Source organism: Helianthus annuus, chromosome 4, assembly GCF_002127325.2.
Source record: "Helianthus annuus cultivar XRQ/B chromosome 4, HanXRQr2.0-SUNRISE, whole genome shotgun sequence".
Taxonomy (NCBI): Eukaryota; Viridiplantae; Streptophyta; class Magnoliopsida; order Asterales; family Asteraceae; genus Helianthus; species Helianthus annuus.
The window spans coordinates 186,171,403-186,190,407 of record NC_035436.2 but is presented as its reverse complement, the minus strand read 5'-3'; the positions used below and the strand labels follow the sequence as shown (position 1 = coordinate 186,190,407).

Sequence of the window (19,005 nt, the reverse complement as noted above, 5' to 3'; positions counted from 1 at the left end):
TAGTATTTAACATACTGAACTCCTAACACTTATGAACTTCTAATTTTTGCTATTGTATGTATTCAACCTGTTATAACTTGCAAACAGATGACATGACGCTGGTTTATTAGGACGTGACAAATAAGATAATCACTTATATGTCGACGTGATGAAGTAGTAATTTGTGGATATACATAATGTTAAGAACATGATATATTCAATACTCTAATAGTTCAGTTTAAATTTAAAACTTAAAATCTAAAATCTAAAATACACTAAAAAATAGTATAAATAGAGTTAGTGACCTTGAATTTATGTGGTTTCCTCATTAGGTCGAAGAAAAAAATTAGTTATTAGCTAGAAATGGTGAGACAAAGAACAAGTATGTAAAGGCGTATCACCATTCACCAACATATACAATCTATCTATATATTCCATATACACTTTGCAAAGATATGATTCCAACGTATGCTTTAGTTTTTTTAATCATATCTCACAACAACATGAAATTTAAAAATCTTTACTTTCCCATCTTGAATTTTATCATTGACTAAAATGACATATATTTAGATTACATATGACATTATGAATTATAAATAGTCAATAATAAGAAATAAATAATCATGTTTATAAATAAAATAAAAAATACTAGTAGTTTTTTAATCTAAATATTAGTAGTTTTTTAATCTATTATGTTTCATATTTTTATTGATTGATTAGGCTTCATATTTGAGTCATCTTGTATTGATGATGTTAGAGTGTTAGACTATCACTATTGTTTATCTCGTTTGATTTGTAAATCATAACTTTCATAAACGCGTCTTTAAATGTGTATTATATTTTTAAGTACCTTTTAACAGATAAAAATACCATTATGCAGGGGCGGACCCACATTGGTGCCACCGGGGTCCCCGGACCCCAATCTTTAAAAAAAATAGTATATTCGGTATATTAAATTGTATATGGACCCCATAAATACAATTAGGTGGACATCATAGAAATAAAAAGAAAGCTGGTGTAGTGGTAAATCTCCCTCTTTTCCACCAAGAGGTCATGGGTTCAATCCTTGATAAGCCCATTTTTCTTATTTTTTTTTAAAATCTAGTTCAAACCTCACTTTAACTCGACCCGAACGAGGACCGACCCGAAAATGGACCCCATTGAAATAAAATCCTGGGTCCGCCACTGCCATTATGTCATTATGTGAGTGGCACATGGGTAGATTTAACATTAAATACTAATTAGGTTAGGATAAAATCACGAAACGTGTATAGGACTACTAGAAAATACACTACTCTTGACACACTAACAATGACACACACATATTTTTTGACATTCAAAAGCGTATGTCAAGAAAAAATTTCATGGTTTACAAAATTTAATAAATCTATGACATTCTTTTTTGTGTGTCATGTTTTTAGCGTCATAAAAAAACAAGATTTATCTTGACACACAAACAATGACACACGCTCATTTTATGACATTCGAAAACGTCTGTCAAGAAAAAAATGTCATGTTTTTACAAAATTCAATATATTTATGACACACTTTTTTGTGTGTCATTCTTTTAGCGTCATAAAAAAACCAGATCTATCTTGACACGCGAATAAAGACACACGCTTATTTTATGACATTTAAATCCGTGTCAAGAAAAAAATGTCGTGGTTGTACAAAATTTAATAAATTTATGAAAATGTTTTTGTGTTTCATCTTTTTGGCATCATAAAAAAAACACTATATAAACATAAGGGTTAATTTCATATAGCAGTTCTTGTTTATGTAATATGAACATCATAGTTAATTTCCAATAGCAAATTATAGGAAAAACTTGAAAACTGTTAAAGAGAAAAAATTGTACGGACTTATGAAAAGTGATATATATATATATATATATATATATAGAGAGAGAGAGAGAGAGAGAGGAAGGTTAACGTACATTACGGCTTAACGTACATCACGTACGACAGGTAATTACGCACGTTCATGTTAAAATCACGCACGTTATAACTCAAAAATCTAAAATCACGCATGTTGAAACACAATAATCACACGTATTGAAAACATTAATCACGCATGTAATAGAACAAATCACGCATGTTGTTGTACGTGAAGTACATTAAGCCGCAATGTAATAGAACAAGGGGATGATTGATGCAAATATTCATCCTCCCAATTTGGAGTGATTTGGTGAGAAAAGATTATTATAAATCTTAGACATTTTTAAATTTCCTAAACTACCCTCTAATTCATTATAAATAAAATAGCGTACACCATTCTTTAACCTAATACATTGTTTTTTTCTCTGGCGCCAAAATCATCAGTTTGCTCCTCTTCTGCCGCCAATTTTCTCATCCATCTCGATAACCAGGTATGAGTTTTAATATGCAATTATGGATTTATAATTCTGTTTGCATAGGCTACTCTAGTGTTAAAGAATGTTATTGGCCATTTTGACGGCTACTCTAGTATTAATAATGTTATGGGCCATTACAATGAGAATGGCTACTCTATTGTTAAAGAATGTTATTGGCCATTTTGACGGCTACTCTGTGATCAATTATTATTATTGTTTTAGAGTTTCTATTATGAATTTTATAATAGTTTTGATGATAAGAGTTTATTAATTGAGTAAATTATTGTTTAAACTTTGAAGAACAGTGTATTGTGTTATTTTGAGATTATAACTAAACGAAGTGTAATATTTTTTTACATAAAGTAGCATACTGATATGAATTAACATGTTCATTTAATCTATTATCTTTTATGAATTAACATTATCTTTTATAAACCCACTATGTCTTTTTTATTTGTGTTAATATCATTATGTGGATCTGGTTTGTCTTTTCCATTGTGCTAAAGAGATGTTTTTTTTCTTTCTTTTTAAGCGAATTTTGGCCCTTTGCTATGGATAATCAGATACTCAATACAATTCATGTTGTGCGAGCTAAACAATTGCAAGCAATTAAAATATTTTGCTTATTGGTGGTTTTTATTATACGACATAGAATGTTTACCAAAAAACATGTTAATTTACCTACTAGAGATGAAATTTTACAAAGACGATGTGTACGAGAAGAGATGTTACATGATCTTTCAAAAAGTGGTAAATGTCGTGAACTTATCCGTATGAGTGAGAAAGCTTTTATGACATTGTGCAATATCCTAAAGCGTGATGGTGGTCTTCGACCTACTCAACGTATGTCCGTTGAAGAGCAAGTTGCAAGATTTTTGCATATTGTAGGTAATGACTTGAGAAACCGGCTTGCCTCTTGGATGTACCGTCGTCTTGGATCAACAACCAGTCGATGCCTCCATAGAGTTTTGCAAGCGATTATATCGTTAGAAAGTCGTTATATTCAACAACCGAAAGGTGATATTGTCCCGAAAGAAATTCAAGAAAAAAAACGATTTTATCCGTTTTTCAAGGACTGCATAGGGGCAATTGATGGAACACATGTTCGTGTCAAGGTACCTAACAAAGATGCCCCTAGATATCGTGGTCGCAAAGGATACCCGACAATAAATGTATTGGCTGCTTGTACATTTGATTTAAAGTTTACATATATTTTAACTGGTTGGGAGGGTACCGCGTCGGATTCAAGAATAATAAAGAATGCACTTACTAGAGATGATAAACTAGTCATTCCGACCGGTAATACCTTAATCCGAATTTACTTAGTTGTGTAATTTTTTATAATAGTACTAATTCCAACTTATTTATAGGTAGATTTTGTTTAGTAGATGCGGGCTTACCTCATACGATTACACTAATGACACCATATAGAGGTGTTAGGTATCATTTGAAAGAGTACTCCGCTCATGCCCCTAAGAATTCAAAGGAATTGTTTAACCTTCGTCATGCTTCATTGCGTAACGCAATAGAAAGAGCATTTGGTGTCCTAAAAAAGAGGTTTCCTATCATTAGAAGTACGACAGAACCATTTTACTCTTGTGAAACACAATCACGCATCTTTTTGGCATGTTGTATTTTACACAACTTTTTACTAGAGGAAGATCGTGACAAAGATCTCGAAGATGAGGTCTTACATGAGGTGTTAAATGGATCAGAAGAAGAAGAACGTCATAGTACAGGAGACATACGTGAGGGTAATACCAGAGCAGACCAACTAAGGAATTCAATTGCTAATGAAATGTGGACTAACTATTTGGCTTATCCGAATGATGAAATAGATATGTCAAAGTAGTTCTAGAATAGTACATTTTAATTTTTCTATTTGACATTGTATTGATGATTGGTATTTGAAATTATTATCATTATTACATTTACCATTTGTAAATTTTCAATTATTTTAACTTTGTATTATTTATTTATGTTACCATGAAGAAAATCATCATGATCAAACTTGAAGTCAGTGGAAATACCAGTAAGAAGGAACAATTGAAGTGGACAGAGATTATGGACAATGCCTTCATTCAAGCAATGATAACGCAACAAGATAAAGGTAATAGGATCAATGGGACATTTACTACACAGGCATACGCTAATATGATTGAAGAGTTGACTACAAAACTTCCAAGAGATATTATTAAAATGGAGATTACTAAAAACCATTTGAGGAATCGTTTAAAAACACTAAAAATACGTTTTTCTCAATGGTACGATATGTTTCGAGGAACTTCATTGAGTGGGTTCTCATGGAATCCTGATACTCAACTAATTGAAGCAGAGGATGAAGTATGGAATAAGTTGATAGAGGTAAGTGTTTTAGTTTTAAAATTCCTTAAAATATTTATGTTATCATTTATAATACTAATTATCTTTTTTTTGCTTAACAGTCAAAACCCGAGGCTGCATCATTGAAGACAAAAAAAGTGTCAAACTACAACGAACTATTAGCGCTATTTGCAAGGGATAGGGCGTCGGGTATACATGCTGAAACTGCTAAGGAAATGAATGCTCGATTGAACAATAACGACACCATTAATATAGAAACGATTACAGATGTGGATGACTTACTAGCGACCAATGAAATAACTTTGGAGAACGAGTACAATATTGAAGATGATATTCAAGTATTAGGTACTACGCCTCCTCCCCCTGAACAATCTTCTAATGCAAAAAAGTATAAAACTAAAAAAAGAAAACTAGAGCAAGAAGATGAAACATTTAACTCAAAGCTTATAAATTGCTTTGAGAATGTTGCTAATGCTATTGTAGATGGCAATAAAATATTAGATAGAGTTCATCATCGTGAGTATACAGGTGAGGAAATTTATAAGGAATTGGCGCCGATGGGTTTGGAGTCCCATGAAATACCGAAGGCTTTAAATTATTTAGCGACCAATCAGGCAAAAGCAAGGACATTATTTAGTTGTCCTCCTGAAATACGAATGGATGTACTTAAAGATATGATGGGTGCGGATAAATAAACGAGTCCAAAAGATGATTAAAGGATTACTCGTTTTTTTGTTTAGTGATTTCGGACAATTAAGACATTTTAATTTCTTTTATTGGGTACTTTATTTTTTGGTTATGTATGTCGAAGACAATTTCTAGTTGAAGGATTCATGTTATTCATTGGTTGAAGGTTTATGTGTATGTATATGTTTTAAATTACATCTTTCATCCTACCATGCCGTTGAGGACAACAGCAGGTATCTACATATAGGAGATCTGCCTCTACAATTTTATTGGCAAAAGCATTATTTAAAATGATATTTCATACCACTTTCAAAGCACTAAGCTGAACCAATATTTTTATAATGTTCATAAATAATACATAAATACATTATATACATAAATAATGATTTGTTTTAATATTTGATGTGTTTTCTTTATATTTGAATGAATGATCAAGTTTTTATTAAGTTTTACCTTTTTGATTTACTGAAATAATGTTATGACTGGTACTTATAATTCAAAGTGTGTTTACATGAGATTAAGATGTTTTATGTTAAAAGGGTATAATAGTAAAATTGTAACTTTCTTTTCTTTTCCTCCCAACTCGGGAACACATAAAATGTTTAATTTCCTTTCATTTCCTTTTCATTTCATTAAACTCGGGAACACGAATATAATCACATCTTTTCCTTTCCATTCCCTTAAAATTCCCTTTCCTTTCTCTTCTATCGTTAAATGAAACTCGGGAACACAGCGTAAATACTAATTAGGTTAGGATAAAATCACGAAACGTGTATAGGACTACTAGAAAATACACTACTCTTGACACACTAACAATGACACACACATATTTTTTGACATTCAAAAGCGTATGTCAAGAAAAAATTTCATGGTTTACAAAATTTAATAAATCTATGACATTCTTTTTTGTGTGTCATGTTTTTAGCGTCATAAAAAAACAAGATTTATCTTGACACACAAACAATGACACACGCTCATTTTATGACATTCGAAAACGTCTGTCAAGAAAAAAATGTCATGTTTTTACAAAATTCAATATATTTATGACACACTTTTTTGTGTGTCATTCTTTTAGCGTCATAAAAAAACCAGATCTATCTTGACACGCGAATAAAGACACACGCTTATTTTATGACATTTAAATCCGTGTCAAGAAAAAAATGTCGTGGTTGTACAAAATTTAATAAATTTATGAAAATGTTTTTGTGTTTCATCTTTTTGGCATCATAAAAAAAACACTATATAAACATAAGGGTTAATTTCATATAGCAGTTCTTGTTTATGTAATATGAACATCATAGTTAATTTCCAATAGCAAATTATAGGAAAAACTTGAAAACTGTTAAAGAGAAAAAATTGTACGGACTTATGAAAAGTGATATATATATATATATATATATATATAGAGAGAGAGAGAGAGAGAGAGGAAGGTTAACGTACATTACGGCTTAACGTACATCACGTACGACAGGTAATTACGCACGTTCATGTTAAAATCACGCACGTTATAACTCAAAAATCTAAAATCACGCATGTTGAAACACAATAATCACACGTATTGAAAACATTAATCACGCATGTAATAGAACAAATCACGCATGTTGTTGTACGTGAAGTACATTAAGCCGCAATGTATGATATACTTTATATATATATATATATATATATATATATATATATATATATATATATATATATATATATATATATATGTATATAGGGAGCCGCTAGAATGATAACCACCTCCAGTTGTAAGAACCGCGAGAACCACTTTCCACCAATCAAAATATGCCAACACAAAGGGTGTTTTGGTCATTTACTCATATTGTCTAATCACTCTCTCTCTCTCTCTCTCTCCATTAATAAATGTGGCAGACCTTTTTATCTATCATATCTTTCTTTTCTCTTCTCTTTAAAATTGTAGAAACCTTTCATCTCTCTCATCCCAAAAACCTGCAACCCACCCTCACAAAAACCTGCAACCCACCCTCATCACAGAGAGATCCGACCTACACTTTTGGGCGGCGGTGCACCACAAACAACGGCAGCAGCGGCGGAAGGCGGTAGTGGGGCGGTGGTTGATCGGTGGCGGAAGACGGTTGTGCGAGGTGGTTGGTCGGCCACCATCGCCTGAAAACGAACCGTCATGGCCACCATCTCTCCGGTCACCCTTTTGCGACATTGCTGGGTTTAATTTGGTATGTTGGGGGTTGCTTGGGTTTGGGGTTTCTTTGATTCTGATTATGTTGGTTTGGGATTTTTTTTTTATTCTGATTATGTTGGTTTAGGATCTTTTTTATTCCGTTTCCGTTGATTCTGTGGTTGTTTGTGGTGGGTGGTTGGTGAAGGTGGGTTTGTGATGTTGGTTAGGGGCGGCGGTCGTTGAAGGGTGATGGTGGAGTGCGGCAAACACCCAGGTGGTTTGGGGTTTTTGCCGGAACAGCCACCGCCGGCATCGACTCCGGTGAGTCTTTTCGTTTTGTTGGCTTGATTACCTTTCTTCGGTAGTCGGTGCAGGTGGCTGGTGGGGGTCCAAAAGGTTCGATTTGATTAAGTTTGTTGGATTTGTTCTTTGATTAAGTTTGTTTGATTTGATTAAGTTAGTTGGATTTGTTCTTTGATTAAGTTTGTTGGATTTGTACAGCTTCTTTGATTTGATTAGTCGGTGCTGTACAGCTTGTTTGATTTGATTAAGTTTGTTGGATTTGTTCTTTGATTTGTGTACAGCAGTGCCCGGAGGTGCCCCGTAGTGCCCGCTGGTGCCGGTGGTGCCCGCTGTGCCTACAGAAACTTTTTTTGCCGACAATTGATATTTGACGATCGTTCTTGGCAGTGATGATGCAAAAAAAAAACGCATATATTTGATGACGATGGCGCGGCAAGGATGGTGGAGGGTAGGTTTTAGAACCCGCAACCCCACTTTGCAGCCTCTGATGTTCGGAAAATCTGAGCCAAAACTTCTTTTTTTTTTCCAGAATCCACTCTTTCTTTTTTATTTTTGTTTGTTGGGTTTTTTTTACGTAAAGCGTAAAAACGTAAAAAGTTAAACTGTAAACTTTTTAACGTAAAAACGTAAAACGTAAAAAGTTTTTACGTAAAGCGTAAAAAGTTTTCCGTGAAACGTTAAAAGTTTTTAGGTAAATCGCAAAACGTAAATTTTTTTAGTAAAACGTAAAAACGTAAAAAACGTTAACGTAAAAAAACCGGCGCGTAAAACGTAAAAAAACGGTAACGTAAAAAATCGGGGCGTTAAACGCAAAAAACCGGTGCGTAAAACGTAAAAAAACGGTAACGTAAAAAACCGGGGCGTTAAACGCAAAAAACCGGCGCGTAAAACGTAAATAACGTTAACGTAAGAAACCGGCGCGTAAAATGTAAGAAAACGTTAACGTAAAAAACCGGCGCGTAAAACGTAAAAAAACGTTGACGTAAAAAACCGGGACGTAAAACGCAAAAAACCGGCGCGTAAAACGTAAAAAACGTCGCGTAAAACGCAAAAAAACGTTGACGTAAAAAACCGGGACGTAAAACGCAAAAAACCGGCGCGTAAAACGTAAATAACGTTAACGTAAAAAACCGGGACGTAAAACCAAAAAAACCGGCGCGTAAAACGTAAATAACGTTAACGTAAAAAACCGGGGCGTAAAACGTAAAAACGGCGCGTTGAAAAACCGATGCGTGAAAAAGCCGGGCGAAAAAACGGCGCGTCAAAAAACGAGGCGTGAAAAGGCCGGGCATAAAAATCTTAAAAATTAAAAAATTTATAATAAAAATTTGATTTAAAAAAATTCTTTTACTAAAAAAATCTGTTTATAAATAAAAAATAATTAAGTCAAAAAACTAATTAATGAATAGGACAAAAAAAATAATTTAAAATTAATATATATAAAAAGACAAAATATAGTGATTTTACTTAAATACCCTTTTGGATTATAATATTAAAGACATAATAAGACAAAAAGCTTTTAATATTAGTATTTACTACTTTTAATCACATCCATCCATCTAGTTGATCTAAGGGCCAGAAAGTGGTTCCCATGGTTCTTACAACTAGAGGTGGTTTTCATTTTAGCGATCCCATATATATATATATATATATATATATATATATATATATATATATATAGAGGGTAGGGATCCTAAGAGAAGCCCACCCTATTTGAGAAACTTGAGAAACATTCTGGAACACACATTTTTCTAAGCTTTTTGTAATATACATATATGTATAGTTTAAAATCAACTATATATATATATATATGTACATTTTGAAATCTTGAATTATGCACATGTGTATATAGTCAATTTTAAATTATACATATGTGTATATTACGAAAAGCTTAAAGAAAATGTGTGGTTCAGAATGCTTCTCAAGTTTCTCAATTAGCCTAGTCCTTCTCACACGATCCTAACCCTATATATATATATAATATTAATTAAAAAATATATTAAAAATGTCTCGTTTAGGCTCATGATCTGGGTTGAGCTCGGGCTAGTTTACTTAACGAGCTTGTTTTTAGGTTCAAGCTCCTTACAGTTAGGCTCGTCATAGTTGGTTTGGGCGGCAGTGCTGTCACACCCCGATTTCCACGTGTTTCACCGCTGGGCCCGGTGGGGGTTTACCGTGACGTAGTTGGCAACAATATAGTCAAACCACACAATATATAAATGCACAGCGGAAGCATAAAGATAAGTATATTTCAACAATCGAGTGTAATATCCAAGTATCACCAATCGTCGAAATATAATCCACTGGGGATCAAAATAAAATATAAATATTGTTCAACAGATATGGCATCCCAAGCTTGCGAGACTCTAACGATGCTTAAGGAGTGGCCAGCCTATTACGCCTAGAACCTGCATTAATCTTTTTGGGAAAAATACGTCAGTTTACACTGGTAAATACATTCAACCGACACTTTTGTAAAATGTTTAATAAAATTGATTTGAATGCACATGACACAAAATCTTTATAACTTGGGATAATTTATAATTAAATCTTGTAAAAGAATTACATGTTCATTATGCGTTCGGTCGCCCGGGTCGTGCCGGGTTTAAGGTTAATAGACACGCCACAAAGCATAAAGCCGTGGCAGGAAAACCAACGGTTATACCTTTAATAATATAGACACATTACGGGTGTACGCCTACAGCCGTGTGTCGGGGTCGTGGCCATTTCGTAAAATGATGCCAAGGATATCCGGGACATGGTCATTAAGCTCCCAAAGGCGTAAAGCCAACAAAACCAATTTTTAAACGGGTCACATTGAAATCACCCGACTACTAATGAGTTGGGGTCAATTGCCCGACCAAGGGGCATTTTAAATACCGTAACCCAAGCCCGTATAACGGAAAATAAGTTAAAAGTATTTACCTGAGCAAGTAATATCCTTAATAAACAAATGCAAGTTTCTTTTACTGGTCTCCTATTCTAGAACGAAGGTTTAAACAACCTATTAGAATCCTAACGGGTCTTTAATTTAGCCTTAGCTTAGACCGGTCAGTTTCAAAGGATAAATACGGTTTAGTTGCGTGAAAGGCGAAAACCGGGAATGGAATGTGGTTTGGACCCAACAAGTTTGAAGACCTGTTTTATATGGGTATAATAACCACACTCTGGATTTTGAAGTGAAAACGATAAGGTTTGACCCGTTTCGGCTAGTTTATGTAAACTAGTTACATAAACCGATCCGTACGCGCAAAAAGGCGTAACGGGTAACCGTTAGAGTCCTACACAGGTTTCCTAGGTTAATTTGCTCTAAAGAGGTTGTGGTATCAGTAGGATACCTTCCATAATGCCCGTAATGAGTTTAAACCCATTATATGCCCCGTAGGGGTATTTTGGTCATTTTAAAGATTATAAAAGAGGTTTCTGAGTTCTACAGGAAATCCGAGTTTTCCGAACAGTTTATAAAGTCCAAAATACTCTATTTATTATTTAAAATCAGTAGCAACTGGAATCGGGTCAAAATACCTTGTAGAACTCAAGTTATGCTTGAAAAGGGTATATTCGGTATTTACAGAACCGATGCCATAACCGCAGGTTATGAGCAGGTTAAAAATGATTAAAAATCTTTAAAAATCCCAAAATATTATTTTACATTAGTGTGTAAAAGTTTTGTTGTCGAAATTTGGGTTTAGATAGGCTTTATGCTAAATGCGCCGTTTAATTACTAAAGTTTCCGTAATTGCGCTATTTAGCATAACTCCTATTCTAGACCTCGGATTGACGTGAAATTTTAGGGACATGCTTAGAAATCAGTAACTAAGGTTATTGTCCTTTCACGTGTCCAAAATTCTTGTTTTAAAGTAAAAAGGGCGTTACGGTCAACTTTTAAGCATTTAACGGAAATGTGCAAAAGACTCGGACAACAATGAACCGGTCACAGAGGGTTATACCATCATGTAACCTGGTCCTTAGAGAGTCCTAAGGCATATCTAACTCATACCATAACGGGTCAGAACTGAAGTCAAAGCAAAAGTCAAAGTTTTGCGACTTTCGGTTCCGAACCGGGTCTAAACAGTAAATGGTCGGATCAAACAAGCTTAGACTAGTTAATATACTTATTATCATGTTATATGAGTGTTAAAACAAGTTACACGCTATCTACATTACTGATTATGCATGAAATCGCAAAATAGCATTCTGTTGACTTTTTCTAAGCAAGTTTGACTCGACATTCGGACTAGTTAGAGTGGGAATCAGAGGGTGCCCTTTTAAGGGTTTAAAGCCCACATGATTACCAACATATAACTACCTTTGATTCGACAAACCACTGGACCATTCGTGATTTATCGTAAAGTCAATCGTTAATTACGACGGATTGACTTTTAAGTTAAAACTATGTAAAAACTAAAACACAAAGGGTTAGGCATACTTACAGAAGCTTGGTACACGACCAGAGATGATAGGAGAGTGTTCTTGAGCTCCAGATGTGATCAAGAAAGCAGGTTTGAGGTGTGTTTACTAAGTGCACAACTCATGGCCTTTTATAGTGAAAATGGGAGCACAAGATCATCACAACTAAGGCTACAAGGGTTCCTTGATCATCAACATGTGTCCCTGGGTGCTAGGGGTCGTTTAGGGGGGCGCCCATGCTCTCATAATGGCATTCTAAGGCGGTTAAAATAGCAAACAGTGAACTTGTCCCCGTATTCTGCATCTGGCGGTCTGACGCGACCCGCGTTAAGAATCAGGCTACCCTTACGCGGGTCGCCTGAATCCTATTGTCAGTAAACGAATATGCACATGGCTCGCGGCCCACACAAGATCACTCAGATCTTTAACGCGGCCCGCCTGAGGCTTGATTTCCAAGATTTTCAAATCTTTTGCCATCATTGACCTGGCCTTTCGGTTTCGAAGGGGTAACTTTGCGATTTGGGCCTCGATTATTTGCGTATAAGGGCCCCGTGACTTTTACCCAACTTATTAACCCTTGGTTAATTTATTATTACACGAAAAGTCATTACTTTCAAAGTTTGACGCTTTTAACCCTTCTCATACGAATTCGATCATAACTTTCTCGTTTTAAAACGGAACTCCGCGAAATTTAAATCACGCATTCTAGTGAGTATAATTTACCATTACAAAGCCTCGGGTATGCCCAAAGGTCACTCAGAGGTATAACTTAAATATGTTGACGCATTTGGCCCCTGTAGTTTGTAATTCCTCACTTTCTTCCAAAATTCGTTCCGTACGATCCATGATTTATTCGTTTGAAGGTACGAGCATCATTTAGGGTTACTATACAGTATATTTATCCCTCGTTGACATTTTTAACCCTCGAATTTACATACTTTCAATGTTTGTCAACTTTGGTCCTTTATTTAGTGTTTAATGCCACGTGTAAACTTATTACACGTGTCGATACATCATTGGACGCAAAATTTCGACGTGTTCAAGTGCGGGCTGTGTAAGCGGACCAAGTCGATACTGACCAACAGTAAGACTGCCTCCAATGCTTCAAGTGAAGGGGATGCATTTGGTGACGTGGAGGCTGCATGTGGGAAGGATGCAATGGAGTGGGTGATGAAGGGGAAGGCTTGTAGGTGGGGAAGTGCAACCAAGTACAGAGAGAGAATGTGGGCCCATTCAATTTTAAGTTTAAAAAAAATAGAGGAGAGAGGGTGCATGTGGGAATGATGGGTTGGAGTTAAAAAGATGAGAGAGGGTGCATTTGTTAAGAATGAGTAAAAAGCTGATGTGGCAGTGATGATTAGGATGCATGTAGTAAATGCAGGCCGATGCATTGGAGACAGTCTAAGGGTTGGGTCAACGATGGGGTGCCAAGTTGGTTTATGTAAATTTTTATATTTTTATACAATATTTATGATTTTATTTACATATATCTATTCATATGATTTTATACATATTTTTTAAATTAATTTCTATAAACAACCTTCTAATTTACGTTAGCTTTGTCAGTGTTTAAAAAGAAAACATGATATAATATTTTCAACAAAATTAAAAACAAAACATGATATAATATTTTCAATGTAGTTATTGGGTTCATTCTGAATCTCCATCAGTTCCAGATCCGTCCCTTAAGAACCCCATCCAAAATTCGTCGTTTTTTTTTTCAGATTTGTGATGGGGAATTCTAGGATTTGAGGAGAGCACGTGTTTTAACTTTAATAGGGGTTTGGGTTGGGTTGTGAAGAGTTTAGAGATAGAGAGAGAGAAAAGTTTTTTTTTTCTTTGTTAATAGGGGTTGGGTTGTGAAGAGTTTCGAGATAGAGAGAGAGAAAAGTTTTTTTTTTTCTTTCTATTTGTGTATATATACTTTATTTTTTATAAAATAGTCCATGAATATATGTTATTTACAAAATACTTCTTACAGAGTAAATGATAAATACGCCCTCATGTGCAAGGCATGTGACTTGATTAAACATTAAAATTTAACTGGGCTAGAGTCAAAGGACATATCATGCAAGATTTTAAAGCAACAAGTATAAAACTCGTCAATTTTAAAGATAAAGGACAAAACTTGAAATTTGGTATATAGATAAAGGACAATACTTGCAAAGTTTCATGAAATATTGGTAAAATTGTTGTTAAAAACAAAATTAACAAATATTAGTGTGGAAGGGGCACCATTCGGTGAATGTGTTTGCCGAACGATGAGGTGGCGCCACCTTGTTTTCGTTGAGCGGTAAAGGAGTGGCATGGTGACTAGTCACCGAGTGGGGAAGAGAAGAGATAGAGGAGAGTGAAGGGTTAATGGTGGGTTCCACTTTCTTCTAACCAATCATATATTTATCTTTTTTTTTTTTAAATTTGTTTACCATTACCCATGTGGGGAACACCCCTAGTGTTTGAGTGCAAATGAGAAATGTAAAGAAAAGGTTAATTTATAAAAGGTGAAAATGAATTTTTTTTAATAAACCAACGGCATTATAGCCGTTGAACCTCGTTCCCCGCATCGGCATTCATCCCCCGATTCTTGTGTTGTTCGGCAACGGTAAACTGTTGGCGACGGTGTTTGCCGATCGGCAAAACCGTTTGCTGAGCAGTTTACCGCTCCACTCCTAACACCCTTAGAAAAAGAGTCAAATGAATCGGCTGAGCATTAAAACAGTGCCAAATGGCTGAGCATATATTATGTATGTTAAGTTGAAAAATAAATAAAAAATAAATCATTTGCCCTTATCTAAATTTCCATTTTCTCCATAAATTCTCTTTTCCCTCTTAATCCAAATTTCAAACTTTGTTTTTTCCCTGTTTCCCTCTTCTTGCTCTCAATCGGTTTCTCAAACTCCTGGTTCTTCCCCATCCCAATTCCTATGTCCTTGGAGTTGCCTTTCTGAAACATTTAGAAATTACCATCACACACCAAAATGAAGAAATGAGCATAGCGAAATGCGACATGTGAAGGACCGACCTTAATCTTTGGGAGGTAAAACCCTAATTTATGGTCCCCCATATATATATATATATATATATATATATATATATATATATATATATATATATATATATATATATAGAGTAAGGTTAACATACAAAAAGCCTTATCATACATCACGTAGGAGACAATGGTAACCGTTGGATCAGGGGTATAATCACGCATGGGACCACATAATCACGCATGGGACCACATAATCACGCATGGGACTATAATCACGCACGTTCTATGATAATAACGCACGTTATATTTTTTGTCATGTATGTTAATGTAGGTTAAGACCTGAAGTACATTATACTTTCTCTCTCTCTATATATATATATATTTTGTTCTATACTATGTTGGTGTTAACAGTGAAAAGAATGGGGCTGAATTGGAGAGATTAAGATTAATGCAAACTGGATGGTAGACTAAAGGCAATATATATAATTGATTTGAAGTTTTGGTCAATCTTTCATTAACAGGTACATCAAATTAATACTCGCTTACTATAAGTTTTTGATCGTTGCAGCTCCTAATCTGAGTGTTAGTACTTGAATAGTAAAAGGGTTTTAAATGTACAAATTGTAATAGAGGGGTTAATGTGTAAAATCTGTAATAGGTCGTTGGAGTTAGTTAATAAAAGGAACGATCCATCAAACTGATGGATAGGCTTGATTGTGGATACTCTTCCTTTTCTTCTTCTTGATTTTCCCATTTCAATCCTAACATTTGGTATCAGAGCTCTCCGATCCTCGGAAGCTCCATTACTGGCTGATTTTTTTCCGTTCAATTCATCAGAAGCAAATCATTGTTCGATTGATTCAGTTCAATTCAATTCAGAATTGTTCATTGTTCGAGCAATTCCAACCCAATTTCGTTCGGACTCATCAACCCACTTGACAAATTCAGAAGCAATTCAAGATTGAAATACTGGAACCATCAATGACGACACGAACGCAGGAACTTGAACGTATGGCAAAAGACATCGCAAGACTAGAAACAACAACAGATCAAAATCTGTCTGAATTGGTTGAATTGAAGGCAGTTTCGGAGCAAATTCGAGATCAGATGCAATCAATTTTGGCAAGAATGGACGCTCGTGATGCACGTGATGAAGAATCGAATGGCAGAACAGATGGGTTAAGAAATAATGATGGTGATCGCTTCTGTAATAATCGACTCACTAAGGTGGAATTTCCCAAGTTTAATGGAGATGATGTGGAAGGATGGCTATACAAGTGTGAACATTTTTTTGAGATAGATGAAACCCCTGATAGATTTAAAGTGAGGTATGCGGCGGTTCATTTGGAGGGTGGAGCTCTACAGTGGCATCAAGGGCACATGAAGTCTAGTGGACGAACGTTAATGCAAATGCCATGGGGGGAATATGTTCGTTCAATTTCAGCAAGGTTTGCAACTACTTTGATAGAAGATGCGATGGGAGCATTAAAGGCTTTGACACAAATAGGGGATCTTGATGAGTATTGTGATCAATTTGATTTGTTGTTGAACAAGGTAACACTGTGTGATGAATATACTGTTAGTATATTCATTGAAGGGTTAAAACCGGAAATCAAGTGTTATGTTAAATTGTTTAAACCAACCTTGTTAAGAGAAGCGTATAAGCTTGCAAGATTACAAGATCAAGCAAACAAAACAATGAACATCAAAAGTAGTACAGCAACAACATACAGACCATCAGTTAATAAGAGTGTGTCAAGCAACTTCAATACTGGAAGTAAACAACCTATATTGGCAACTCCTCTTAATTCATTCCTTACCATCAACAATGTTATCTCTAAGAAGTTGTTTGATAAGTTCTTGGATGAGAAACGAGCAAAAGGGGAATGTTTCTCATGTAATGAGAAATATACTTCTGGTTATAGCAGAGTGTGCAAGGGTAAGAAACAACTTTTTTTGGTAGAAGTAGAGGAGAAGGAAGAGGAGGAACCAGTGGATCAATTCAGTGAAATACAAGAACCCATGGATAATGGTCCATAGATTTCTTTAAATGCTATCATGGGTATTCCTTCCTTCTCTACCATGCAAATTGTGGGGTCAATTGGTACCATGAAATTACAGATTCTGGTAGACAGTGGATCTACCCATAATTTCATGAATGATGCTTTGGCTAAAAAATTCAATTGTCCATTGAAAGATATATCCAATTTACAAGTTACTATTGTTGATGGTAATAAGATGGAATGTCTCAAATTGTGTAAAGATTTTAAGTGGATGATGCAGGGATCATGGTTTACAGCAGATATGTTGGTAATTCCTTTAAGGAATTATGATGTGGTTTTGGGAGTCCAATGGCTAGAGACACTTAACGACATTATGTGGAATTTCAAACAGTTGACTATGAAATTCAAGGTGGGAACTCAAGATTTCGAGCTCAAAGGGGCTAAGTCTCAGGGAGTTACTTTGTGTTCTATGGAAAAGCTGACAACAATGTTACAGAGGGAAGGAACTGTGGTACAGGCACAGTTGTTTTCAATACAAAATCCGGCTAATGTTCATTGTGCTTACCAACCTAATATAGGGGAAGCATGTCACAATGAAGATTTGGATAAGTTGTTGCAAGAATTTGAGGATATTTTTGAGGTTCCAAAAGGACTGCCACCACCAAGGGTCTTAGATCATAAGATTGCACTGAAAGATGAGAAGATAAATATTAACTTGAAACCTTATAGATACCCTAGTGCACAAAAGGATGTGATAGAGGCCATGACTCAAGATTTGTTGGATTCTGGTGTGATCAGGCCAAGTACAAGCTCTTTTGCAGCCCCAGTAGTCCTTGTTAAGAAAAAAGATGCTACTTAGAGGATGTGTGTGGATTACAAGCGTTTGAATGATGCTACTGTCAAGGATGTATTTCCTATCCCTTTGATTGAAGAATTGTTGGAAGAATTACATGGGGCAGTTGTTTTCTCTAAGCTGGATCTAAGGTCAGGCTATCATTAAGTCAGGATGTATGAACCTGATGTTCATAAAACTGCTTTTAAGACTCATCAGGGCCATTATGAATTTTTAGTATTACCTTTTGATCTTACTAATGCTCCGGCTATGTTTCAGTCCTTAATGAATACTATTTTCAAACCGGTATTGAGAAGATGTGCACTGGTCTTTTTTGATGATATCTTGGTTTACAGTACAAGCTTTCAGGAGCATTTAAAGGATCTAAGAGTGGTTTTGTCTCTCATGAGAACTTGAGGTAAAAGAGTGTGAAAACTCGCCCAAGAATCCGAGCAGTAATTAATAATATTAGTTTGATGCGGAACGGAATTAATGTATCAAGCGTAATCAAGCACCTGGTAATTTTAAAGGTAGAAAATAAAATAAGAGTGACACGAGGATTTACGTGGAAAACCCAAATCGGGAAAAACCATGGGTGGCGGAAGCCGAGAAACAATTCACTATAATTTTGCAGTGTTTACAGAGTTTGGAGAAAAAGAAAAATACATAGAGAATATAGAGATTTTTTGTATCTCTATTACATATGTATATTTGTGAGTGGTTTTTGATACTACTTGCAACGGAGCTTCACTTCAAATTTATAAGAAAAATTGAAGGTGAGAACATGTCCTTATTTTCTTGCCAGCCATTTGAAAATTGCATGGAAAAATTTCTTCACCTGACATTTGTTAGACTTTTATTTAGCCAGTGCATTAATTGTGCAACCACAATATTTGACTTCACATTTTGGAAGGCCCATATTTCTACAATCTCCACCTTGACTTCAAAATGCAACAAGTACCA

At 35.1% G+C, this 19,005-nt stretch overlaps 2 protein-coding genes across 3 annotated transcripts; both read left to right on the top strand.

The window, feature by feature from the left end:
- The first annotated feature begins 2,113 nt into the window (after window positions 1–2,113).
- On the top strand, window positions 2,114–5,527 carry LOC110935157 (uncharacterized protein At2g29880). 2 transcript variants are annotated; one of them, XM_035988680.1, is made up of 4 exons: window positions 2,114–2,166; window positions 2,301–2,347; window positions 4,325–4,696; window positions 4,777–5,527. In XM_035988680.1, exons 3-4 carry the CDS (start codon window positions 4,334–4,336, stop codon window positions 5,368–5,370), a joined length of 957 nt encoding a protein of 318 aa, XP_035844573.1. In that variant the 5' UTR covers window positions 2,114–2,166; window positions 2,301–2,347; window positions 4,325–4,333; the 3' UTR covers window positions 5,371–5,527. The 2 variants fall into 2 exon arrangements, with proteins under 2 accessions (XP_035844573.1, XP_035844574.1); XM_035988681.1 differs by having other exon boundaries at window positions 2,122–2,347; window positions 4,777–5,020; window positions 5,204–5,527.
- LOC110934031 lies at window positions 2,342–4,317 on the top strand. Its single transcript, XM_022177226.2, has 2 exons — window positions 2,342–3,631; window positions 3,703–4,317. The coding sequence occupies exons 1-2, from the start codon at window positions 2,803–2,805 to the stop codon at window positions 4,182–4,184; spliced, it is 1,311 nt and encodes a 436-aa protein (XP_022032918.2). The 5' UTR covers window positions 2,342–2,802; the 3' UTR covers window positions 4,185–4,317.
- Window positions 5,528–19,005: the final 13,478 nt, after the last annotated feature.

Bases quoted from the DNA above. Each gene is read 5' to 3' on its own strand.
- LOC110934031 (XM_022177226.2), top strand. From the start codon at position 2,803: ATGTGGATCTGGTTTGTCTTTTCCATTGTGCTAAAGAGATGTTTTTTT. The intron at 3,632-3,702 runs GTAATACCTTAA...ACTTATTTATAG, and splicing joins TAAACTAGTCATTCCGACCG to GTAGATTTTGTTTAGTAGAT.
- LOC110935157 (XM_035988680.1), top strand. From the start codon at position 4,334: ATGATCAAACTTGAAGTCAGTGGAAATACCAGTAAGAAGGAACAATTG. The intron at 4,697-4,776 runs GTAAGTGTTTTA...TTTGCTTAACAG, and splicing joins TATGGAATAAGTTGATAGAG to TCAAAACCCGAGGCTGCATC.